The 15,471-nt window shown below is 51.8% G+C and overlaps 1 protein-coding gene and 1 pseudogene across 3 annotated transcripts in view; one reads left to right on the top strand and one right to left on the bottom strand.

The window, feature by feature from the left end:
• The window catches only part of LOC144994137 (uncharacterized), a 32,082-nt gene extending 20,571 nt beyond the window's left edge, over nucleotides 1–11,511 (bottom strand). The window contains exons 1-2 of one of the 2 annotated variants that reach the window (XM_078950860.1): nucleotides 10,479–11,511; nucleotides 10,289–10,390 (exon numbers count right to left, since the gene is read on the bottom strand). In XM_078950860.1, coding sequence (XP_078806986.1) covers nucleotides 10,289–10,390; nucleotides 10,479–10,610 — 234 coding nt within the window. In that variant the 5' untranslated portion in view covers nucleotides 10,611–11,511. Of the gene's footprint in view, nucleotides 1–7,278; nucleotides 7,853–10,288; nucleotides 10,391–10,478 lie in introns of those variants that run through there. The other variant, XM_078950861.1, reaches the window with a different exon arrangement.
• On the top strand, nucleotides 5,745–7,018 carry LOC144994138 (serine/threonine-protein kinase pim-3 pseudogene; annotated as a pseudogene). Its single transcript, XR_013657560.1, has one exon. The product of XR_013657560.1 is annotated as a serine/threonine-protein kinase pim-3 pseudogene (transcript).
• Nucleotides 11,512–15,471: the final 3,960 nt, after the last annotated feature.

Raw genomic sequence — 15,471 nt, forward strand, 5'->3', positions numbered from 1 at the left:
AGACAGAATTTCCGCCAGGGTCTTACAGCGCTCCAGTGTCCTCCTCGCTGGCCCCAGCGAGGACAACTCGTCCTCCTTCAGGACCTCTATCATGCAGGCGAGCCCGGGCGCCGCTGCGGCCCCGTCGCACCGCGTCAACCAGTCGAACCGCTCTCTCAAAGAGCTGCGATCCCTGGACCCGGGCCCCAGCCACGTGGCCCGCGGCCAGCGCCCCGTCTCTTCGGACCGCGGCGGTCTCCCGAGGCAATCCAGCACCGTGGACCAGAGGTGAGCGTCCGCCATGCCCGTCCTGCAAAACTCAGAGATGGCGGCCTCCGTTGTCGAGCCATCGTCCGGGAGCGCTCCGGCGCGCAGCACGCTCAGCGCCAAGTTGGAGCACGCGGCACGAAAACTGTCTTCGTCGTCGGTCAGCGCAGAGGCCCTGTAAAGCCCGGGCATGGAAACTAAGGGGAGCAGCGACATTGTCTCCCCTGTGTGTCGGTGGATGACGAAGGCGCATGAGAGCTTGGAGGTGCGGCTGTGAGAGTCGTCATCCTTTGCGTTCTGGTACAGAACTCTGCAAGGATGGCGATCGGTGGAGCGGAGGTCTCTCAGGGAGTCCAACACGCAGACCAGCGCTCTGCGGACCACGACGTCGCGGACCTGCTTTCCTCGGGTCTCCCTCAGCCAGCTGTGGAGCGGCAGCCACCCGGCCCCCGACGTTGTCACCACGTGCATGACAGTCGACGGCGCTCCTCCCGCTTGCTCCAGCGCGATGCAATCGAGCTGCGGGTAGTGCTGCCCGACCCCCGGCGAAAAGACCTGTCCTTCGTCTTTCAGCCTGACCATCCGCCTCGCTCTGCATTGGTTCTCGTAAGCCCTCGCGGCTTCGTGCAAGGTTTGCTCCAGGTGTTTGTTGGAAACCAACACACTCAGGACGACGGAGACGTCCCCGTGGAGCGAGGTGCGCACCTCGCGCACCCTCACCAGCGGCTTACTCTGTGTCCTTTGGCTCGTCATTTCGGGTCCGGGCGCGGCCCTCAGCTCGTGAAACAGGCAATGGTTCCTCACGAAGCCGTAGAGGGGTTCGGGCATCCTCAGCTCGAAGCGGTCGGTCGACGGGGTCCACGACCAGCTCTCCAGCTCCGAGCCCAGGTTGAAGTAGTAGGGAATCGAAACGCCTAGCCTGGTGCTCTGCTTGTCCTGATATCTCCACCAGAGCTTGAGGATGCTGGCATGAAGGTGAAGCTCCTCTTCTGGGTCGTGAGGCGAGCGCCGGGATGCGTCGGGACCTAGCGCTAGAAGTAGGTGCCTGGCGACGTCCCTCAACTCGCCGGGGGATCTGTAAAACGTGTAGCGCCTCCTTTTGGCCAGGCTGACGAAGAGCATTACGAAGTACGGAGTGTGGAGGGTGGCCAAGTGTTCCAACCGCCGCAGGTTCAGCCCCACTTCTTGCGGTGCGCGGTTATCGCAGCGATCTTCCACCTCCAGCACGTGGCGACACAACGATGGTTCGAAACGTATTTTCACCCCTCTGCACAGCTGACAATATTTGCACTGGCCTGAGACGAAAAACGAACTTAGTCCGATCGAGCCCCTTAGGTCTTGCGGGTGGTAGAAGTAATCTCTGCGCTCTGCTGCGAGGCGGTCCCGCTCCCCCGGTGGAATCTCCCACGTAGCCCGATTGCAGAGGTAACAGATGGCCTCTTCGACGCAGTCGAAGCAGTCTCGGTCAACGTGGAGTTCCAGAGCACCTGCGTGCAGTGCTGCGGCTGCCACCAGCCACTTGGAGACGCCGTCCTTTGGATCCATGGGCTCAGCTGCGCAACTGACAAAAAAAACATAACACAGAGGAATGGTTGGGCAGGGGTGAGAGACAGAGGAAAGGACTCAGATGATGATGATGATGATGATAATGATTATGATTTGTCACAGACGCGGTTAGTTTTTTTTTTTTCACTGCGTTTTTATAACTTTGCCTCGTCCTTTTCACTGGATCGCTTCGCGCTTCGAAGAAAAGTCTGAAAAGTCTGTTAATATCCCTCACGTGACGCCCGCCATGTAAGCATCACGAGCGCCCCCCTGTCATCTTGACTCGGCGTCACAGTTTGTAAATGTTCAGCGAGGTGTCGCCGTCCAACACTGTGTGCGTTACCATCAGTCTGTACTCTCTGTCTCTCGCGTGGTAGTACAGGGTGTGTTGCACGGCTATGGCGAGGCAGCAAGCCCCGTCCGTCTTCCCGAGAGCCCAGGTCCTGAACTGGTCCCGAAAGCCTTGCGGCTCACACACACGGCGAGACCTGGAGCCGCTGCTGAAAGGCGTGGGCTTCAGGGTGCCCAGGGATGCCGGCAGCTCGTACCAGAAAGCGGGAGATCCTGCCCGCGGGGAGCCCATCCTGCTCGAGGCCTCTGGGAGCTCACCGATGGCCGCCGCGGCGAGCCCGACATCTCCCTCGAAGTACGTGTGCGCGAAGCAGGAGGCTTCACCCTCGGGTGGCTCGGGCAGAGTCCCCGAAAAACCATCCACGTCTACGATGATGTAGCGCACGCCGAGACTCTCGTTTTTGTAGTCTACGCTGCGGACGGCCGCGGGCAGCGCGGTGACGTACCCGAAGAGCCAGGCCAGCACATCGGACTCGATCTTCACAGGGTCGGGCACGTGGTTGGACCAGACCACCGCCTGCATTCCCCTGATCTTCGGAACCGCCTTCATGCAAGCGCTCATCACGTCGAAGGAGTTCCAGCGGAGGTCTATCACGCAGGCTTGCTCCGTTCTCATGCCGATCAGGTGGTGCTTGCAGGCGACGGCTTTCTCGCATGACTCCGGAGACACCAGGTCGAGCGCCAGGGCTTCTCCGAAAAGCCTGTTTCCGTATTCGGGCGTGGGTGCCGTGATGGCGCGCCCTATCACGTACAGGGCGCTGAAGTTGTCGCGGCCCGGGAAGAGCTCCAGGGTTATCTCCTTGGGCAGCGCACTCTCGAAGCAATGCGGCTCTTCCTCCACCGAAACCGGTCCCCGTCTCTGGACACGAAAATTAAACTGGTCCACCACACAGAGGGGTCTCTCTGCGGTGCATCCGAAGTGGGATGGGCGTGATTTGTACACGTACAGTCCCGGAGGCAGGGTCCTGGAACGGTCTACCTGGTAGACCAACACAGAGTCGCAGCATTTGGGGTATCTCGCGCTCCGGTTGCACATCAGCCACCTGTACGCCGCTGCCACCGGCTCCATTTCGTACGCCCACAGGACTTGGGACTGGGCTCTGGCGATTTCGCGGGAGGAGCCCTGCCCGCCCGGTTTGGTGGCGCACCGTCGGCGGCGTTCGGGGTTCGGAACATCTGCGCCGTCCCCCCCTCTGTAGCGCTGTTCCGCGGACGCGCTAATCCGTTGCGCGCAAGTGCAGGGCCCTTCTTTCGTGCCATGTCGCAGCAACGCGTCCACTGCATGCCTAAAGTTGAACCTGTGGTGGGAGCAGTTGGTCGTGCCCTCTCCGAGAGACCTCAGGCTCACGCCTTCAGTTCCGGGGGCGTACAGCACGCCGCCGATCACTGGCACGGGGTCTAGCGCCAAGGCCCTGTACAGGGAGCAGCACAGCTCCCGCTTCGCTTCCATCGTGGACTGAGCTTCCTCGGACGGCGGAGGGGGCCACGGGTGTTATGTCGACGATGTCGCGAGGAGAGGGGGAAGCTCCTCGAGAGGGCCCTCACGACGCCTTTGCAGGGAGGGTACCCGTCGAACTGTTGATGGAGTGTAAAAGAAAGCGTCAGAAGGCCTCAGTGGAGGCCGCTCTCAAGTCTACGAATCTATACAGGAGAGTTTCCACGATCAGCTACGTCGGCGGAGCGTCCAAGGTCGGCAGAGCGAGGGTCGACAAGCGGTCGGGGTGCGCAAAGTGCCTGTCGTGTCTGGTGACCTTGGTCAAAGGCAGCAAGCAAAGGAGCAGAGCCGGCGTCAAGCTCCGATGTCCTTGCGAAGCCAGGGTGTGCGAGACCTGTTTCGTGAATGACCCACACTGGTACCTGACGGAGCCTCACTTCAGCAGCTGCCCGTCCCTCCGCGGGTTCATCTGTTCCACGTGCGCCTGTTTTGCAGGACTCGTCGAGAAACCATGTTGCCTCTGGATGTGCCCGGGCTGTTCGGACGGGGTCCGAGAGAAGGGCGTCGCCTGCTCGCTGTGCTCAAAACCCGTGCCTCGCGGGAAGCCATCCGCGCGTCGCTCCCTCTGGTGCGAAGCGGCGGATCCGGGTCGACGGGCTGCGGAGCCTCCCTCGGACGCCCCATGTTTGGACGAGGGCAAAGTCTCAGACGGCAGGGAGCTGATCAAGGCTCGCGTCTTGGAGCGTGCGGCAGAGAGAAGACACCTGTCGTCTGCCGACCTCGCCGTCCTCTTCCCGGAGTGCGAGCCTCGGCCGGGCAGATGCTCGTGCGAGGCAAACGGCGACCCCAATCCCATGTGCCCACGCTGCACCCCCGTGCTGGCCGTGTTGGAGCTGCTGGCCAGGAACCCGAAACCGCTCATGGCATCTTTCGCGGAGCGCGCGGTGCCTGGACGAGCCCTGGCCCGTAACACGTACGACAGGGCCCTGCTCACGGAGATGCTGAATGACAGAGGGCTCCCTTGGTGCGCTAATCGCAACTCCTGCAAAGGAATGCTGGTCAACGTGCGGACGGGCCCCTTGACGACTCTGATGTCCCCAGAGGCTTACAAGCAATATGTTCTGGAACGAGATAAGGTGCAGCGCTCGGGCGACGGCGAGCCGAACATCGTGCCGCAGCCTTCCTGCTGCGTCCTGTGCCTGCTGTTTAATCAGTCCGCCGCGGTCTCGCAGATGTGCGGTTCGCAGGGCCTCCGGCTCGAAACCCCCCGCACGGACCCCGTGTACTACTTCAACGTGAAGTTCGCACCAGACGTGGGCCTGCCTGAGGTATCGGTGAGAGACTACCAAGGGTTCCTTGTCAACTTTCAAGGTTCCGTGGGAAGCTACAAGCCCGCGTTCTACTACAACTGGAGACACATGCTGGAAATGTTACACAGAGACGCCTCTGGAGCAGTGACCCTCATTCACCCCGGACAAAGGCAGCTTTAGACTCTTGTCTCTTCGAGGTACGATAAGCTGTGCTCGAAAAGGGCGACTGTTTTGTAAAAGAAAAAAAAAAAAGAGAAAAGCCAACCGTTGATCAATTAGGATTTAAAGTATGAACTCACTTACGTGGTCCTGAGCTCTAAGCTGTGCGATCCAGGTTCAGCAACACGAAGCCTTGTGAGATTCTGCAAAGTGGAAAAAGAGGGGAGTATGCAAAGGAAAGATTGCCCTCCTCTGTGTTGCTCTTTGCAGCGTGACAACTGGCTTTGCACGGGCCCTTGGTAGAAATCTGCCACGCTGCACTGAGTCTTAATCTCTGTGGTTGGACCTCACTGTCCTCTTTGCCCCTCCCTCTTTCCCTGCAGTGGGTGTGGGGGGGCTTACAATCAGCCTCCTCCTCCTTCAGAATGAAGGCCCCACCTTCTAACGTTTCCTCTTTTTCTTCCAGTGTCCTCCTTCTCCCTCTCTGTCTGACTCTGCCTCGCTGAAGTCTGACGGGAGTGCGGCGGACCGGAAACGGAAACTAGACCAGAAGATTTGGATCACAGGCCCTTTAAAACTTGTTCCGTGCAAACCAAGACAGGTCATAGTAACCTTACGCGAGTTTAACAAAGACTGGAGGGAAGTTGCTCCGTGAAGAGCGCGACAGTTCGAGAGAGAGAAAAATCAATCCTTCTGCCATGGAAAAGTACTGGAAGACCAGCTTTTGCCTGGGCAAGGGGGGCTTCGGCAAAGTGTTTCTGGGAAAGAGGCGAAGCGACGGGATTTCCGTGGCCCTGAAGATTATCCCGCTCTCGCGTACGAGATGCTGCGAGGTTGATGGGACCAGTAAGCCATTCGAAGCTGTCGCCTTGGAAATGGTCTCCAAAGACCCTCCGTTTCCTGGGATCATCCGCATGCTGGACTTTTACAAGACCCCGTATAATTGGGTGATAGTCACGGAGAAGCCAGAGAACACGCAAGATCTGTACGAATACATCACGATCAGTAAGCGTCTGCGCGAGGACACGGCCAGAGAATTTTTAGGTCAGGTCATCCAGGCCTTGCTCCACTGTCACAGCCGCGGTGTTGTGCACATGGACGTAAAAGACGAAAACCTGCTGGTGGACCTGACGACGCTCGAGCTGAAACTCATCGACTTTGGCTCCGCCGAATTTCTTGAACCCGACAAAGTGTACGACATGTTCCACGGGACTGCGGCATATGGGCCCCCCGAACGGCTCACACAAGGATGCTACAAAGCTCTTCCATCTGAGGTTTGGTCGTTGGGGATTCTTTTGTACGACATGGTGCACGGGGACATACCATTTGGAAACGACAGGGAGCTCCTACTGGGCGAGCTTAGATTCGAAAAAGACCTCTCTGAGGACTGCGTGGCCCTGATAAAATGGTGTTTGAGCAGGACGCCCGAAGAGAGACCGATGCTGAAAGACATACTGGCCCACCCTTGGATGCTGAAGCGAGGCTCGGAGGCGCACGAAGGCGACGCCACGGCTGGAGCCCCGAAGCCCACGCGAGGGGATCTCCAGCAATCGGAGCCCGGCTCTGCTCTGGCGGCCCGAGCCCACGATGTCGACACGCCGACCCGTCGAGGGTCCGTCTCGTCCGTGGGAAACGAAAAGCAGCTTCGTCCGGCGATGGCGACGCTCTGCTCCGAGGGCTTCGAATCAATCTGGAGGAGATTGCCGTCCTTCGACCGACTTCCCAGTCGTCAGGGGAGTATCGCCGCAGAGACAGGACTTACCGAGGCTCGTTGCCACTCAGAGGTCTCGCAGAGCGGAGCTCATCGTCCGGGTCAGGGAGAGCTCCCAAAAACGGAGTAGGATGTAGGATGTTGAACAAAATGGCTAACTGCTCATGTTGTATAGATGCCAGTTCCATGATAACTCAATAGAGCTTGTTCCCTGATGCCTACTGTACAGTTTTTTTTGCCTTGTTCGAATAAAAGTCAAACTGGAACCTCAACATTGCATATTCACTTTCTTTTTTGCTCATGGGTTTTGTCCCAACATGACTATTTGAAGAGACATTTTTCTAATTATTGGATACATCACACAACAATCTCGGTTTTTAAAGATTGAAAAAAAAAATACATTGGTGTGTACATTTTTAATCGTATAATGGTCAGCATATACACGTTAGATAAAGTGATTACCACACACAAAGGTTTCATGATTTTGGTCAGCATATACACAGGTTAAATGAAGTGATTACCATATACAAGGAATGACAGCCAGAGCTGTCTGCTGTGACGATACTTTGATGACCCAGTCCTCCCGCTCGCCGTAGCACCAACAGAGTGGGGTGGAAATGAAACGGTCCAAAGAACCTTCATGCAGCTCTACTCAAAAAGAAAAACAAAAACAAAACAAGAGTGTGTTGGAAAAGTCAGCAGAAGTCGATGGTATTTACTTACCAAATACCAAAAGAAACAAAATTAGTTGTAGCGTTAGATACAAGGGGGCTTACAAAGAGGCTCCGACCCAAGTTTAGGGACACTGACCTGAGTTCTGAGACTCAGACCATCAGAGGAAGCTTTGGACCCTAATCTCTCACAAAAAGAGTCTCAGTGAAAATCTGCTAAAAATGTATACTAAAAAAAAAAATAGTTCCACACGCTCTCTTGTAGGTCCGTTCGACCCCAACACTAACTAAAACTAAACAGTAGCTCCGCGCACTGTCTCGCGGGGTCCGTGAGACCCAACGCCGACTGGAACCAAACAGTGGGTCCGCGCGCTGTCTCGCGGGGTCCGTGAGACCCCGTACAGAGTTGGAACGAAACACAGGCTCCGAGCGCTGTCTCCCGGGGTCCGTGAGACCCCCTACAGAATTGGAAGGAAACACAGGCTCCGCGCGCTGTCTCGCATGGTCCGTGAGACCCCGAACAGAATTGGAACCAAACTGTGGCTCCGAGCGCTGTCTCGCGGGGTCCATGAGACCCCGTACAGAGTTGGAACGAAACACAGGCTCCGCGCGCTGTCTCGCGGGGTCCGTGATACCCCGTACAGAGTTGGAACGAAACACAGGCTCCGAGCGCTCTCTCCTGGGGTCCGTGAGACCCCGTACAGAATTGGAACGAAACACAGGCTCCGCGCGCTGTTTGCACGGTCCGTTAGACCCCGAACAGAAGTGGAACGAAACACAGGCTCCGCGCGCTGTCTCGCGGGGTCCGTGAGACCCCGTACAGAATTGGAGCGAAACACAGGCACCTCGCGCTGTCTCGCGCGGTCCCAGCGACCCCATCTCGATTTGGAACCAAACAGTTGCACCTCGCGCTGTCTCGCGTGGTCCGTGAGACCCCGTACAGAATTGGAACCAAACAGTGGCACCTCGCGCTGTCTCGCGGGGTCCGTGAGACCCCGTACAGATATGGAACGAAACACAGGCTCCGCGCGCTGTCTCGCGAGGTCCGTGAGACCCCGTACAGAGTTGGAACGAAACACAGGCTCCGCGCGCTGTCTCGCGGGGTCCGTGAGACCCCGTACAGAGTTGGAACGAAACACAGGCTCCGCGCGCTGTCTCGCGGGGTCCGTGAGACCCCGTACAGAGTTGGAACGAAACACAGGCTCCGCGCACTGTCTCGCGGGGTCCGTGAGACCCCGTACAGAGTTGGAACGAAACACAGGCTCCGAGCGCTGTCTCCCGGGGTCCGTGAGACCCTGTACAGAGTTGGAAGGAAACACAGGCTCCGCGCGCTGTCTCCCGGGGTCCGTGAGACCCCCTACAGACTTGGAAGGAAACACAGGCTCCGCGCGCTGTCTCGCACGGTCCGTGAGACCCCGAACAGAATTGGAACCAAACTGTGGCTCCGAGCGCTGTCTCGCGGGGTCCGTGAGACCCCGTACAGAATTGGAGCGAAACACAGGCACCTCGCGCTGTCTCGCACGGTCCCAGCGACCCCATCTCGATTTGGAACCAAACAGTTGCACCTCGCGCTGTCTCGCGTGGTCCGTGAGACCCCGTACAGAATTGGAACCAAACAGTGGCACCTCGCGCTGTCTCGCGGGGTCCGTGAGACCCCGTACAGATATGGAACGAAACACAGGCTCCGCGCGCTGTCTCGCGGGGTCCGTGAGACCCCGTACAGAGTTGGAACGAAACACAGGCTCCGCGCGCTGTCTCGCGGGGTCCGTGAGACCCCGTACAGAGTTGGAACGAAACACAGGCTCCGCGCGCTGTCTCGCGGGGTCCGTGAGACCCCGTACAGAGTTGGAACGAAACACAGGCTCCGAGCGCTGTCTCGCACGGTCCCAGCGACCCCATCTCGATTTGGAACCAAACAGTTGCACCTCGCGCTGTCTCGCGTGGTCCGTGAGACCCCGTACAGAATTGGAACCAAACAGTGGCACCTCGCGCTGTCTCGCACGGTCCGTGAGACCCCGAACAGAATTGGAACGAAACACAGGCTCCGCGCGCTGTTTAGCGGGGTCCGTGAGACCCCGTACAGAATTGTAACCAAACAGTGGCACCTCGCGCTGTCTCGCGGGGTCCGTGAGACCCCGTACAGAATTGGAACGAACCACAGGCTCCGCGCGCTGTCTCGCGGAGTCCGTGAGACCCCGTACAGAATTGGAACGAAACACAGGCTCCGAGCGCTGTCTCCCGGGTTCCGTGAGACCCCGTACAGAATTGGAACGAAACACAGGCTCCGCGCGCTGTCTCGTGGGGTCCGTGAGACCCCGTACAGAATTGGAACGAAACACAGGCTCCGCGCACTGTGGCTCCGAGCGCTGTCTCGCACGGTCCGTGAGACCCCGAACAGAATTGGAACGAAACACAGGCTCCGCGCGCTGTTTAGCGGGGTCCGTGAGACCCCGTACAGAATTGTAACCAAACAGTGGCACCGAGCGCTGTCTCGCGGGGTCCGTGAGACCCCGTACAGAATTGGAACGAAACACAGGCTCCGCGCGCTGCCTGGCGGGGTCCGTGAGACCCCAACACTAACTAAAACGAAACAGTGGCTCCGCGCGCTGCCTGGCGGGGTCAGTGAGACCCCAACACTAACTAAAACGAAACAGTTGCTCCGCGCGCTGTCTCGCGGGGTCCGTGAGACCCCGAACCGAAATGGAACCAGACAGTGGCTCCGCGCGCTTTCTCGCGGGGTCCCAGCGACCCCGTACCGATTTGGAACCAAACAGTGGCACCTCGCGCTGTCTCGCGGGGTCCGTGAGACCCCGTACAGAGTTGGAACCATCAGTTTCTCTTTGAAAGCTCAAACACGAACCTGTTTCTGTAGATCCATGACATGTGGGTTACAGTGGGCCACAGGCTGGTTTACCTTCTCCCTTTGCTGCGGATCAGCAGCACCAGTGTTGCTGGCTTGTGACTGTGGGGCAAGTAAGATTAACTGAATATCAAAAAAAATAAGTTGTTTCAAAGAAGTTGGATTTGACGAACATCCCACGTTGACCAACCTCAGAGTTCTTCATTGTTTTGGTCCTGGCCTCGTAGTTTAGCATGTCAAACGGGTCGAGCCACTCACCGTTGACTGTCTGTCCGGAATTGGACAGAACCAGACTGCAGGACAGCAAAAACAACCAGAGCATCTTCTCTGGAGACCAAATTGGTTTGAACTAGCTAGCTAGTACCGGAAGAAGAAAACTATGGAAGCCGAAATTGCTTCCGGTTATTTTTTTTTTTTTAAAAAAAGCAGCAGAAAACCATTTAGGTTTGTTCATTTGTTTCTCTTGACCTTTCTTGATCACATAAAAAAAAGAAACGTAAACACAAACAGTACACTTCGAAAAGCCTCAAGGGTGATGTAGAAAAGTGAATGCTAAAGAAAAAAAAATACTTGGGGTCAATCGCACCCCATGAGCCAGCGGGTGGAAGGGAACCGGAAAAGCGAGACCCCCGGTGGTGGGCCATGAGAGAAGAGTGAATGCTAAAGAAAAAAAAAAATACTTGGGGTCAATCGCACCCCATGAGCCAGCGGGTGGAAGGGAACCGGAAAAGCGAGACCCCCGGTGGTGGGCCATGAGAGAAGAGTGAATGCTAAAGAAAAAAAAATACTTGGGGTCAATCGCACCCCATGAGCCAGCGGGTGAAAGGGAACCGGAAAAACGAGACCCCCGGTGGTGGGCCATGAGAGAAGAGTGAATGCTAAAGAAAAAAAAAATACTTGGGGTCAATCGCACCCCATGAGCCAGCGCCAATCCCCTCAGTGGCCACACAAAAAAAAAAAAAAAAAAACTTGGGGTCAATCGAACCCCACGAACCAGCGGGAGGAAGGTGGTTGCTAAAAAAGTGGCGCCCCTGGTGGCTGAGGGCAATAAAAGAGAATGGGGTATTAGTGACCCCTAGAGGCAGGGTATAGAAATGAACGGTGGAAAACAAGACCCCTGGTGGTCGGGGGGTATAACTAAAATGGAGAAATGGCGGCCTCTGCTGAACGGGGACAAAAAAGAAAAGGGGGGTTTGGCGCCCTCTACCAGTCGGGGATATAGAGGGTGCCTGAAACGTACAAAAAATTTTTTTCAGGAACTCGACCCTCTTCGATTGCGGGAGGGTGTAGGTGGGTGTACCTGTCTGGGGTCAATACCAAAGGGGGGTATGCGTTTTTAAAATGACCCCCCCTCCTTACCTTTTTTTTAATCCATGCTTTTCTTTCCCCCTAAGACAGCACAAGGGTTAAGCAAACACAGAAAACATCAATTTGTATTTTTTGCTTTGAACAGATGTAAAACTTTAGGAATTTTACTGCACTTTTGAAAAGTTAATTTGCAGTTGTTAATTTAAAGTCTTGCATCCAATTTCAAAGCCGTTTCAAATCTGTTCACTTAGAAACTTACACGCATCATGGTTATCTGGTCAGCAACTATTATGATCGAAAGAAACACTTTCTTAATGTCATAGTTATGAAATAAAATTCTGTATTTAAAGGAAATGTGATCAATTTTACTGCTTTTCTTCCACTGACAATGTCTTTATTATTTTTAATTTATTAAAAAAAAATGTGATCACTTCCTTAGTTCTTTGCCCTAATCCCCATCCCTCCACCCTCTGTGATTCATCTATTAGCGTCCATCCACACAGCAATTGCCTCCCTCCCCTGTCTTCTGATCGCTGCTCCAATTAATGCCTGTCATGTTTGCTCACTGGTGGAGCTGGTGTAAGTGCTGCGGACACTTTGTATTACAGTGGGTCCATCACATGCATGGCTAAGTTGGGTGACGGCGGCCTGCCTTTGCCAATAGCTTGTTGATGCAAAGGCCACAGAGCTGAGCTTAAGCAGCCCACAACAGGAAGTCCTGTTGGTGCCAGTTAAAGGTGGTATTTAGAGCTAAAACTAACAGATTGGCTGCACAGGGAAGTGGCTTTCTAGAAAGCACAAGATTCATACACACTTGTATGAATCCTATTTATTTTTGTGTTTCTTTGAAGAAAAACGATTTAAAAAAACGGCAACAGCAAGACAACAATACCATCTCAATTAAGAAGTTGCATTATTGCATGTTGCATACATTGTAAACTCTCATAATTAAGCTCTAAAATTAACAGACTTTGAAAAATTTCTGAATTTTTTTTTCATTTATTACATTTAATTTCATCAATAAAACTACTTTGCTTATTTTTCTCTAATTTTAGTTTGCTCTTCTTTGGAATGAAATAGGATTAACTTATTTATTTTTGAAAGGTCACAACACAATTGTGGGAGGATAACGCTGGGCGGAAAGTTGCAGAACATTTTTAGGATTTAGCCTCATAGGGTTTTTGGATGACTAACAAAGGAATCCATTTTTTTACGTATGGGTTGCACCAGGCAAAATGGAATGAATGTAAAATTAAATTTTTGTCATTTACCTTTTTTTACAATCTGTTTTCCAGTTTTCCGTACATCCCAGTTTGTCTCCTGGAAACTTTCATAACAACAAGCCTGATTTGAGAACAATATCACTGTGCAAATTTTGCCATTAAGTTCAGAGAAAACAAAAGATTTAAGAGCAGCAAGGAAATGATTTGGTTTCAACTGTGCTTTTATTGCATTGAGCCTCGTCTTTGAGGCTGTAAAAACAGAATTGCATGCAGTTATGCTGAAAGGTTTATTGGATGGTACAGATCAAAGCAGGAAAATTAATTACGACTTTAATTGGCAAAGCAAAACATAAATGTGAACCCAAACTCCACTCAACATGGGGATAAAACTGAACTAAGAAAACCTATAAAATGGTTTGATGAGGAGTGAAAGATAACACTAAGATGTAAAATATATCATCTTCAATTTGAAGGACTGAACAGAGCACAAACTACAAGAATCTAAGAAGAACCGAACAAAGGATATCCTGGGAAAATGGCATGAGACTGGAAAAATGACTAGAAAAAAAATACTGAAACCATTTTTATTCTTTAGATCTCATGGTGGAAGTCGTGACTGTAGCAGAGGTAGGAATTCAGCACCCCTAAGTGTTAAAAAAAAAAAACGTTTTTAACTGACAAATGAACACTATGATAAAATTTGTGCCTAACTACGACACACAATGGTTGGGATCATGAAACTCTTATGAGCATCAATTGAATCCAGAAAAGATTTCTATTTGAAATCATGTTTGGGCAGTGGCGGAGTTAGAATTATTTAGATAAGAGGGCAGGAGGGAAGAGTGGCAAATGAAAACAGCAAAGTTAAAGGTCATTACAAATAAAATGATCAACAATATGTATTTCAAACAATTTTGTTTATTTAATGCTTCTTGAAAGTCCCACTCCAATCATCATTTAAACATTTTAAAATAAAAAAGATTTTAAAAAAAGTCATTTTCTAGGACATAGTTTCTATAGAGTGACAGCAGTTGATCTAAAATTTGCCTCTGAGTAAGCCCTTGCCCACTTCCCGACATCCTTCTGTTTAAACGTTCTCCCGCTGGTTTACAGCCCTCCACAACCCCAACATAACAATAGCTGTTTAACATAAATGGCGACCAAATATCAGAGTTATCCAGCCCTGCAGGTTGGAGTCAGATACCAGCTCTGACGAGGAAAACAAAGACGTACACAAATCTGGTCGTCTACAAGTCGATGCATCATGGAGCGGAGCAAGGAGCTTGTGGCCTGTGCCACTGCCTCAAGATTTTTCCAACGGCATTTTTTTGTCTGCTCCTGACTCACAATGATACAAATAAAGAAATACTCAAATGTAATCTGAAGCTTAATTTTCTTTACAAATGTCCTTAATCAAAAAGAAAATGGCAGAAGAGCAAGTGGAGGGCAAAGCTTTTTACTATGGGTGAGGCTACTCTCCTTCCAGATTAAATAATATACTAAAAACTTTTGGGTTGTTGAAACAAGAGAAATTCAGTCAATCCATTATTAGAAATCAGTGCTCAACAGATGTGAAACATTAAGCACAGATCCTCCTGATGAGCTTTAATGCTGGGTTGCATCTCCAATGTTACTCGTTTGTTTGTTTCCATCTTTTGTGCTGCTCTACACAAGTGGTTTTTGAGATTCCATCAGCCTGGATTAGAGGCAAAGGTTAGCCGATCTGCATAATTTCCCATTACTTTACAAATGGAAAGTGATTGGATTCGGCAAGGAAAGCAAGTGAAATGACACGATTTCATCTTTTGCATGGTACTAACCAAATGATTCATCAAAAAGCAGCAGTGTGAATGTTATGAGGATGGAAACGCACACATGTGTATGTATTTTTCTCTGTGTGTGCACTGCAAGTGAATAAGAGGGCAGCCCAAGCTCTGCAAAACCAGTTTTTATCATTTTGTTCAAAACAGGACACATCGTGCCATCGTGCTCCACGGCACTCTGCATCTTTTAAGTATTTTTTGGATTATCTTAAGCAGCTTTTGTTCATATTTCATAAAAGAAATATGTAAGTGTACAGCGTGTACATCCAAAATATGGAGTTAAGAAACTTTTATTTCTTTGTGATTCAGAGGATAAAGTATTTCTGCTTATTGATGAATAATGGCAATTTTCATGAAAAAAATTGGTGATCTAAAATGCACAAATACCTGTTTGTTTGAGAAACTAAAGCCTGTATTTCTAAATTGGCCCCCTGAGAGAAATAGAAGGAGAAAAATAACACTAAAAGAGGATTTTTAGTTTCATATGCAAAATAAAAACAAACAAACAAGAAAAAATCCCTCAAAGTTTTCAACAGATAAAGTTTGTCTTATATTGAAATTGTGACACTTTTTGTAGTTTTTCTTTTAATTATTGTTACGTCCTTGTAGGGAAGAGGGAGAAAATAGGTAACATAAAGAAAAATTTCATAATGGTGGTTAAAGTTGGCTACACAGCCATTTATTCGGGTGACACACAAAAAACAAGGAAACTTAAGGACACTATAACCAACAAAACAGCAAAGGCGGAATAGACGATGAAATAACTGAAATTCTCAGGCTTTATAGCAAGAAAACTTTGAAAGAAATGCAAAACACAAAACTACTCAAT

The sequence above is a fragment of the Oryzias latipes genome, chromosome 8, assembly GCF_053564925.1.
Source record: "Oryzias latipes strain Hd-rR chromosome 8, Olatipes_Hd-rR_3.1".
NCBI classification, from domain to species: Eukaryota; Metazoa; Chordata; class Actinopteri; order Beloniformes; family Adrianichthyidae; genus Oryzias; species Oryzias latipes.